The sequence below is a fragment of the Triticum urartu genome, chromosome 1, assembly GCF_003073215.2.
Source record: "Triticum urartu cultivar G1812 chromosome 1, Tu2.1, whole genome shotgun sequence".
Taxonomy (NCBI): domain Eukaryota; kingdom Viridiplantae; phylum Streptophyta; class Magnoliopsida; order Poales; family Poaceae; genus Triticum; species Triticum urartu.
Window position 1 is genome coordinate 449288753 of NC_053022.1, and position 10689 is coordinate 449299441.

General features: G+C 46.7%; 1 protein-coding gene across 3 annotated transcripts; it reads left to right on the forward strand.

The window, feature by feature from the left end:
- The first annotated feature begins 2893 nt into the window (after nt 1-2893).
- On the forward strand, nt 2894-6741 carry LOC125517888 (WAT1-related protein At5g07050-like). Of its 3 annotated transcripts, XM_048682897.1 has the most exons (6): nt 2894-3054; nt 3181-3233; nt 3342-5614; nt 5710-5868; nt 5968-6119; nt 6209-6741. In XM_048682897.1, the coding sequence occupies exons 3-6, from the start codon at nt 4772-4774 to the stop codon at nt 6468-6470; spliced, it is 1416 nt and encodes a 471-aa protein (XP_048538854.1). In that variant the 5' UTR covers nt 2894-3054; nt 3181-3233; nt 3342-4771; the 3' UTR covers nt 6471-6741. The 3 variants fall into 3 exon arrangements, with proteins under 3 accessions (XP_048538854.1, XP_048538853.1, XP_048538855.1); XM_048682896.1 differs by having other exon boundaries at nt 2894-3233; XM_048682898.1 differs by lacking the exon at nt 3181-3233.
- The last annotated feature ends 3948 nt before the right edge of the window (nt 6742-10689 follow it).

Sequence of the window (10689 nt, forward strand, 5' to 3'; positions counted from 1 at the left end):
AGGTATTGACGGTAATACAGTTATTCCTCACATAGATCCCAACTATATGTTGAGGGGCCAATGATGTACGCCGGGTGGTGATATCGGTATGCAACCGAATTACCGCAGATAGGAAATACTTGGTAGATATCCACATATCAAAGATAAAGAGGAATAATATTATGCAGTTCTGTCATGAGCGTGTAAAACTGCATGACTCCAACGTAAAGTTGGTAAGTTGCAATTACAAAGTAAAGACAATGCAATGAGCTTAACTCTTTGAATAGGATTCTACCAAACCATTTTGAGTCTAGACATTAGGACAAATTGCTAAACTTCAATCCGAGGGCCATAGAGAAGGCACTCAAGGAGAATTCTGCAATGTTATCCATTCGATTTTGTTGAAATCGTTGTCAGGATAATAAGCCAATGGTTTCATGTGAATAAAGCACACACTTAAGACCATCATGTAGATATGTCTTTTAGAACCATGGAATACCTGAATAGTCTACTCAATGGTTGGGAAGAGCCATTTACCTCGACTTGATGCATTCAAGGAGTCTGAGTGGTTAGGCATACACTTTAAAGTGTGCGAGCCTTAAAATTTGCCTCCCTGTGTCACATGTAGTGCACACAAAATCCAAATATTGTAAGAATTAAGCATCATAATAATCATAAACCATTGGAATTGCTGATAGTTTCGGTTTCAACCCAATGTCAATGATGACCAAAGCTGGAATGCCAAGTTTGTCATGCAAAAGACACTCTGGAAAACTCTCTCGCATGCAACATGTGCTACGGGTTCTGTAGTATGTGTAGTACAACCCAAATGATACATAGAGAATGTGCTTGCCATATCCGTTGCATGTGATAAAGAGAAGATATTTATCTTTGTTGTCGGCATAGGTTTCGCTATGGAAACCATTTTTGACGAATATCTCTATAGCTTAATAGGGTACGAGTTAAACTTGGGAAGCAATGAAACATCCCGACGTTACTCGAGTATCCACGGGGATAGTAAATATGACTCGAGTTGAGCCAACAAATACCTCATCGCATCTAGCGATTTTAAAATTTCTCATTTCTCTCAATGAGAGTGGAAACATTGGACTTCCCTGAGTATAGAGTTTGTGGTACAAATGTCCACAAGGCACATATCAATTTTCATCGGATTGACTGCCGTAGAAATCTATATATAGACATGAAGATTCTCAAGAAAATTAATGTCGGATATATATAATACATACAAATGAATTTGTATCAAAGTGTTGATACAATATATTGTGATATACAATATATAATGACAACAATAATCATGTTCTTATTAGAACATCATAAATGGACATAAATAAATAGATCACTAAGGAGACTAAGGGACTAAATGTATAGTCTCCAAACATGTCGGTTGATGCATATTCAACCATCATGCTCTCCATGCTCATAGGGTCTCGTGACAGCTTGATGGTGTCAGGTTGAGGGTTTGAAGTGAGTTCCAAACCATTACCCTTGAGGTCCTTCGCGTCCCGGTGGCATGGCATGGATTGCACGCGCTATCTCATGGGATGCAAGACTGATCTTGATATCCATGACCCGCTTAAGTAAGTTGTGGCCATTGAGGGCAAGTGCCTTAAATTGTTAGCCATCGATTACTTATAGGGCAAGCCAGAGATAATTAATTTACAAGAAGTAAATTAAAAATCATCATGGTTTTGTAATAAGAATGCAAAAATTGGACGCAAGTGTATAATTTGAAAATGCTCAACCTCAATTGTAGGAACATAACACATTGAAGATCATGCAGATCTCACAGTAATAGAGTTACTCTGCACATGGGCAGTAGATCCAACTCATTACCTTGTGTTTTCCTAATATTGAGGTAGATGTTATTGTCAAAAATTTACAAGTTTTGTTGTGCGGGAGAAATCAATCTCGACCGTTGTGACATGTTCATGAAGAATGTCAAAATCTCAATTGCAAATAGACGTATTAATCTCGACAAGTAGCGAACACGGAGATACATGCATTCTGGAATACATCGTAATCGTACTCAACAGAAATACACCTATTATAATGAATGGTAATGATGTTGCAAACTTGATGTTCAAGTGAAAACTTGAATTGTATAGACCTCAAATTAAATGAGATGATATTGTATCAAGTTGCAAGATAATTCAGCAGGTGAATTAATATTTTGCGAGAGAAAATTAATCTCAATCGCTATTGAAATTATTTTGCGAGAGAAAAATATTCTCAATCGCAAATCAATATTGTTGTGCGAGAAAACTTAATCTCAATGCAAAACATATCGTGTAATAATAGGACATGTTATAGGGATTGCTAAAAGCAAACACATTGAACATGCACATATAATAACCACATATTTCTGGAATGTTGAAACTCACAGAAAATGCAGTAATTTAACAGGGGTCTAAAATAGTTAATACTAGTAAATAGTACTGTTAACAGAATCCAATGTGCAAAATCCAGAAATAGGATTACGGTGCACAATCGGTCTCGACCACTGTTCGACCTGTTTTGCAAATTCATGCAACTGCAAGGACCTTGATGCACAATGTCGAAGGGATAAGGTTCCTTATCCTCTTGTTTTCATGTGCGGATATGAAATCCCAATGGGGAATTTTTCTATGCCACAGCAGCCTTTCTAGACAGGCTCGCCGACCGGAGGTGCCTCAGCTTCCGTTGGGTACAACGGGCGCGAGCGCCGCGCGGGGGAAGGGGACCCTCAACGACGGCCTGGAAGGCTGCGCCATGGCCGGAGGGAGGAGCGACCGCGGCGCGCGCGCTTCAGCCAGCGCCGGCCAGAGGCCGCCATCATGCCTTCTGCAAGTGAGGCCTTGGTCGCAGGCGCTGCGTCAGATGCAGGTGGGCGGGGGCCTCGTCATCCGCTGAGAAGGGCCGGGGGCCTCGTCATCCGCTGAGAAGCGGCCGCGCCGTCACGGCCCGTCGCGCTCACGCAGTCTGCAGCCGTAGCGCGGACGGAGAGGGCCGACGTGCTTCTTGTCGGCCGTAGGCCGCTCGTGCCGTTCAAAATCGACAGCGTCGATCCATTAAGAGGTAAGAACATCCCGAATTGTAGAAGACTACCTGCACGCTTACAGTTCTTGTTTGGATTTTCAATCCATTGATCAAGGGTGCCTTTTCCATTCGTCTTTTCCTCCGTTGATGTCTTTCCGATGGAAGGTTGCCAACATTGTCCTGATTCCATCCCCACATGCTCGGATGAAGCAATTCTCGTAAGTGCAAGGACGTTACGAAAAGCAATCAATAATTGAATCTTTGATTAATCACAAGCAGAGAAGATCAAATAAGCAATCTATTGACAAATTCCCTTCTCTATGCAGAACGGCGGTTGCCGGTTGACTCGTCACAGGTCACAGCGATTAGCGCTAATTAGCCTGATCGTGTAGTGACGCCGGCCGCTCGGAAGCCACGCCGCCGGGGCAAGCCAAGGCCGCTCGCCGTTGTTGTTCGAGGGCCGTAGTCGGGGAGGCACCGGGTTCCGCGGGCAGGCGTTTCAGGCGTACATAACCGCTGCCTGGGATGGCCTATTTCTCTCATCGAAGAGCAAAGGGCTGATAACGTGTTAAGAGGAAAATGAATCAACTCACTCCTTTACTAGATGGCATCTGCTATTTATACAAGGGAAAGGATATCATTGGAAAAGGTGTCTGTTCAGAGGAGGTGCCTGTTCGACAGGAACCGACGCGGCCGTTTTACAACTGCCTGCGGTTAGTACAAGCAGGGATTAATCCCATAATTAACATATGGTTAATTAAGTGTTTGGTTGGATGATTTCTGCCCGTCATCTGATTACAGCGTGATCTGAAAACGTTACGCGCGTTTGGTAACGCGGCGCCGTAATCGGCTTCCACCGTAAACGAGTCCCGTCACACTTGCGCTCGATACCGCCCACCCCCCACCGTAACCAAGTTGCGCCCGTCAGGCTGCCCCCTCTGCTTTATCGAAGCCGCCGGTTAGTGCCACCACTTCCCTCCTTCCAGCCGCCGAAGATGCCTCCATGGCCTGCAGCTGCTGGCCGGATATCCCTCCATGGCCTGCATCTCGGTGAGGAACCCCATCGACGCCGACAAGGACGGGCTTGAGGACGGGCTTGTTCTTGGCTTCGATTCTGTGAGATTTTTTTGTTTTTTTGCAATCTGATTACACAGCAGATCTTGTTAGCTCTGTAACTTGATACCTTTACATGCATGAAACAAACAGAAAAGCAAATCCTCCTATTACGCCGTGATCCCACCGCTACCTGATTCCATTACCAGTCCCGTTACCTTTGGTTGTACCAAACACATCCTAACAGTAATCGCCCGAGCTATGCTCTCCTTGTTGGACAGACGGCTATTTGTAGTGGCCATGGTTGGTTGTTCGTCCGTGCATCGTCTTGATCTGTTGCCACAATCCCTTCCGGACTCCATGGATGTTGGTGTAATTTTTGTTACCGATTGGGTTTTCTGTACCGTTATTACTAGATCAGATAATTATTTTGCAAACAAAAAAATTGTGCCCGGCATACTTAGCAAAAAGCGAAGCAGAGAAATGCACATGTGATTAGAAGTTTGGAGCAGAGGCAGCCGACGCAGGCTACACGGAGTTGCATATGGATAAGTTCATTCCGTTTCAAAAATATGGATAAGTTCACCCGATCAACCCGATCCATCTTCTTCCATTCAAGCACAGTAGCAAACAACTAGCTATTCACAACACACCAGTGGCACGCGAGCACTCACACCAGTGTGGGAATAAGAGCTAGCATCCCATGCAGCGAGCGAAGCCGCCGACCGGCGCCGGCCCCGCCACCTACGTAAGCTCTGGCCCCCACGGCGGCCCGGCGAACGGCTATAAATACGAGCCCGCGCCGCTTGCCATTCCTCAGGCGAAGGAGCAACGGGCACACCACACCACTCCTCGACTCCACTCCACTCCCCGCCAGCACTTCACGTACCCAGCCAGCCAGCCAGCAATGGCGATGCAGCAGGGCGGCGGCGAGGGGGAGACGCTGATGCAGCGGTGCAAGCCGTACGTGGCGATGATCTCGCTGCAGTTCGGGTACGCCGGGATGAACGTGATCACCAAGGTGTCGCTGAACCACGGCATGAGCCACTACGTGCTGGTGGTGTACCGCCACGCCTTCGCCACCCTCTCCATCGCGCCCTTCGCGCTCTTCCTGGAGCGCGGCAAGGCCCGCCCGCGGATGACCCCCCTCGTCCTCCTCAACATCTTCCTCCTCGCCCTCATGGGCCCCGTCACCGACCAGAACTTCTACTACGCCGGCCTCAAGTACACCTCGCCCACCTTCTCCTGCGCCATGAGCAACATGCTCCCCGCCATGACCTTCGTCATGGCCGTCATCTTCCGGATGGAGAAGGTGGACCTCAAGAAGCCCAGGTGCATGGCCAAGGTGGCCGGCACGCTCGTCACCGTGGCCGGCGCCATGCTCATGACGCTCTACAAGGGCCGCGCCGTGGAGATGATCTGGTCCAGGCACGCCCACCTCCCCGGCCCGCACCAGGACGCCGCCGCCGCCGCGAAGGACTGGTTCAAGGGCTCCATATTCCTCATCATCGCCACCCTCGCATGGGCCTCCCTCTTCATCCTCCAGGTCTATATATACCTAGCTCGCTTCCCGGCCTCCCGTCCATGTGACCATGCATGCATGAACTGAAAATCCTAACAGCTAGTGCTTGGTGCATGCAGGGCCCGACGCTGACGAGGTACAACGCGCCGCTGACCCTGACGACGCTCATCTGCTTCGTGGGCACCCTGCAGGCCATCGTGGTCACCTTGGCCATGGAGCACACCACCGACGTCTGGAAGATCGGCTTTGACATGAACCTCCTCGCCGCAGCATACGCTGTAAGCCTCACAGACCATGCAAGCACCCCCATCAGATCGAGACAATAATTAAACATGGCATGGTACTCACCATGAATCTCTGAATATGTATGTGTGCAGGGTATCGTGACGTCGAGCATTGCCTACTACGTGCAAGGGCTGGTGATCCAGAGCAGGGGCCCCGTCTTCGCCTCGGCCTTCAGCCCGCTCATGATGATCGTGGTGGCCATCATGGGCTCCTTCATCCTCGCCGAGAACATCTACCTCGGAGGGTACGTGCATCTCAATCCTCATCTCCATGCATGAGAGACAAGATAGAGCAACAGTCAGTTACATTATTATTGCCGTTTCTGGTTACCAGGATCATCGGGTCCGTGCTGATCGTGGCCGGGCTCTACTCGGTGCTCTGGGGGAAGCACAAGGAGGACGTGGAGAAGAAGGAGATCGAGGCGACGGAGATCCCCGTGGCGATCAAGGGCGTGGAGGGCAACGGCAGGATCATGGACATGGTGGAGCTGGACGAGGTGGAGCTGGAGAAGGCCCAGGCCAACGGCAAGGCGGTCACCATCTCGGTGCCGGCCGCCGCCGGGGAAGCCGGCATGCAGCGCAACGACGAGAACTGATCGCTGGAGCAAGAGATGGGTGGATCTTGATGCTGTGGTGGTGTGGTCGTCTAGTGCTCTGAGCAGTGGTGGTAGTAACAGTAAGAGTACAGCTACTGGTGGTGATCTGGTAAAACATATGCTGTGAGGGAGAGCTTTGTAACGTCTCTAGCTAATTAAGCCCATGCTTTTCTGTGAAAGCCTGTCTTATCTATCTGCATCTCTTGTATCAGCTACCCACTTCAGAAGTCAATTATGACATATGAGCCATGATTATGCTATACCTCAGCTAGCTCTTCCAATCCTATATGAGGAAAGTGCTTGATCATGTCAGGCTATCCTGCTTCCTAACCCCGCGCCTAGTGCACAAAAGGAATCATAGTCTTTGGGCTCACATGATTGATTGGACGTGGGATTTGTGGGCAGGCAGGCAGGCAGCACTCCTCAAACTCTGAAAGAGAAATAACCATATCTCTTTCTGCATTTTCCATATCTTTTCAATTCTATATATTTGTCAAATGTGCGTTTTCGCTACGTACCGCTCGGATGCGGCGGTTGGCGCATAGCCATATGTATCTTACATTATTCAGCAACTTTGCCCCCATTGCATCTTGAGAGGTTAATTAAGATAATGCTCCCACCATACATGTGATGTTTGTGCTAGTGATTCCAAGAACCCTCTGTCTTAAGTAATTGGCAACTATGGCCTTAAAGAATCAGTGTTATTAACAAGTGATGAGAGCTGGAAGGAGCTAGGAATAAACATTCCCCCAGAAAAGAAAAGCATGGAATCCTACCTAGCGCGCACTCGCAAAGATTCAGTGTCAAGTCTTAAACCAGCATGGATCTCTTTTAGCCGGGAATAAAGATTCGAATCCGAGGTCCCATCCCCGAGCAAGTTGGTGCCCCAAAGCCCCGGGGCCAGGAACAAGAACAGTTATCTGAATCATGTGCCCCCTGCCTGCCTGCCTCCTCCTCCTCCACCACCTTTCTCATGCTCCGTCTTTTCGCGGTGTCAATCCTGGGCACGGCATGATGGACCCGGTCGATCGACGAGCTCTCGGAGGGAACTCCCTCCACCTCCCTGGCTTCCATTGCCTTAGGGGGAATAACAAGTTGCAGATGAGACTGAGATGTGCCAATGCAAGTTAATGGATTCTACATCACTGGCTACTTGGAAACCGAAAAACACGTTTCGCGCTGCAAATTTTCCAAGGTGATGGGTACATATCACTCCTTGTCCTGGATCCAGTTAATCATGTTTTCAGACCGATCATTACCTGGAGAAGAAGAAGAACAGCAACAATAACAGTACATATAATGGCAAGTTTTTAATCACGCAAAGTGTCATAATCGATCGACATAGCGTCTTGGGAAGACATTGCAAGACGACAAAAAAATGCGTGCTCAAATTGTTTGAAAACGCATTAGCTATGCCTACACATGCAAGATACGTTTCAAATTGCAATTCTGCTTTATTAGCTCCTTTTTTCAGCTAGGACAGCACCAAAAAACGCACGCTTGTGACTTATCTGACTGCTTAGCGTGTAAGATGCTTGCTCCAGTTGGTTTTACGAGTAGACGATTAGCGAGTCTCTGAGCTTATCCCCCTGTAATCAGCCAGGGAAAGTGCTCCCACCGAACATCTGTCGACGTCTTGGAATAACCGAAAGCCTTCTATGTGTAGAGAAGCAATGCTTAGCATAAAGCCAACCACACTCATAAAATTAGTGTTTCTACACTCAGCCCACACGCAACAATTCGCTTAATCTCCGAAAACCAATGAAACTCACTGTATGGCAAGTAGGTAACCTCAGCAGAATGCTAAAAACAGGGGCAGAATTATGCTAACAGAATAAAGAGTGTAGGCCGTGATCTTACTAAGATACCTTGTTCCAAACCAGAAAATGATACAGCATGGGCATAAAAATAACAGCGAATCATCAGATGGTGATATGCCAGAGGCTAAACAATGTCACCCTTCAAATTGCAAAATATACAATACCCATAAACACGAATCGCCTTCTTGGTTTTTGTCTCTTGATATCTTGATATGTTGTAAACAGGCATCATGGGTGCTCTAAACAGCATGTATGTCTGGTGTATCATAAGCTCCAGCACAGGTTCAGAGGTGCAAAAAATTGTGGCCCCGTCTATAATTGAGGTATCCGTATCACCCGGAGCCAATAAAAGAAGAGATTCATAGATGACCAGGCCAACATTCAACCAAGGATAGAAACAAATTGTCATAATTGGTGGAACTTTTGTACTTTAACCAACACCCGATTTTTAACACGCCAAGTAACATCAAGAACCCTCGTGATTTAACTTTGCGAAAAATTACCAGAACAGCTTATGCTCAGTGCTTTAACTAACATGTAAAGCACTTTCTGTTGAGTATTTGTCGATATTAACGCCACCATCGACTTCTCGGGCACCCGAGGCAATGAGATCACCGATTTTCTGCTCATCTGACTCGGTATTCATCACCAGTAGTTCTATGTGAAGTGGCAGCAGACTCCCTATTGGTTTTATTTCCATGTTATACCTGAACTATGGTGTGAACTAGTTGTTATGTTACATTTGAACTTTAGTTTGCCGCTGGTGTGAAATAAACCTGAACTTTGTTACATCATGTGTGTTGCAGTATGGTTCAAGACCTACACGCCACAAAAAATCCTATCTTGATATCTTGATATGTTGTAAACAGGCATCATGGGTGCTCTAAACAGCATGTATGTCTGGTGTATCATAAGCTCTAGCACAGGTTCAGAGGTGCAAAAAATTGTGGCCCCGTCTATAATTGAGGTATCCGTATCACCCGGAGCCAATAAAAGAAGAGATTCATAGATGACCAGGCCAACATTCAACCAAGGATAGAAACAAATTGTCATAATTGGTGGAACTTTTGTACTTTAACCAACACCCAATTTTTAACACGCCAAGTAACATCAGGAACCCTCGTGATTTAACTTTGCGAAAAATTACCAGAACAGCTTATGCTCAGTGCTTTAACTAACATGTAAAGCACTTTCTGTTGAGTATTTGTCGATATTAACGCCACCATCGACTTCTCGGGCACCCGAGGCAATGAGATCACCGATTTTCTGCTCATCTGACTCGGTATTCATCACCAGTAGTTCTATGTGAAGTGGCAGCAGACTCCCTATTGGTTTTATTTCCATGTTATACCTGAACTATGGTGTGAACTAGTTGTTATGTTACATTTGAACTTTAGTTTGCCGCTGGTGTGAAATAAACCTGAACTTTGTTACATCATGTGTGTTGCAGTATGGTTCAAGACCTACACGCCACAAAAAATCCTATCTAAGCCCCCCCCCCCCCCCCCCCCCCCTCCCCCCCCCCCCCCCCCCCCCTGGTTAACATCACCACTGCCTTTTAGAAAAGTAAGTCAGTAGGTAGTTCAGGCGCGTCGTCTTGCGAGGGAAGGAGTAATTTCTTCCACTTTCTAAGTTGAAAACCACCTGGCTACTGCTGTGCTCGAGGATAATAACAGACCTAGTGGTAGTAATTAACAATGAGCACTATTCTTGGTTCCAAGGTCGCATTTTATTAAGTTCCACACTGAATAAACACCCATAACTTCAACTAAAATGCCAACTTGATCAATGCTACTTTGGGATGAGATCTTGGGGGCATATGTCACTGAATTCTTTAGCTGGAGATTTACTGTGACTTTACCTGCTGGATTAGCAACAAGAGGTAAAGAGGAGAGGAGACATGAAGCACCAAAGCTGCCTTTAGAATCAATGGAATGACCAGGCAAGGCACACTAACATTTAGTGTGCTTGAGTGAGATCATTATACTGGAACTGAGCACAGGCAACAACTACTAATGAAGGCTGCGCATGAGGGAAAAGAGCTACGACTCAGAAGGAATCTAAGAATGTTCGGTCATGTGATGGCAAATTTCAAATTCACACTGACATATTTCCAAAATTTCCCAACGGTTTTGTTGATGACTTCTAGTCATTAAACATTGACACTAGAAGGTAAGAGTTTCTAAACATGAGATGGGCTTCTCGATAAGGCAACAAACTGCTGAATCATAACCCTGACTGGACCAGCAAGAACTGTGCTTTTTTTCACAAAAAGATAACCAGAGGTCAAAATATAAAACTGAAAGCTTCTTCAGCGCAAATATCTGAGATAATGATCGAGTTTCTATTCTGCAGAAGCTGAATTGCAGCACAAATAGGCAGGAAAAGGAGCACAAGCA

Bases quoted from the DNA above. Each gene is read 5' to 3' on its own strand.
- LOC125517888 (XM_048682896.1), top strand. From the start codon at position 4,772: ATGCAGCGAGCGAAGCCGCCGACCGGCGCCGGCCCCGCCACCTACGTA. The intron at 5,615-5,709 runs GTCTATATATAC...TGGTGCATGCAG, and splicing joins CCTCCCTCTTCATCCTCCAG to GGCCCGACGCTGACGAGGTA. The intron at 6,120-6,208 runs GTACGTGCATCT...TCTGGTTACCAG, and splicing joins GAGAACATCTACCTCGGAGG to GATCATCGGGTCCGTGCTGA.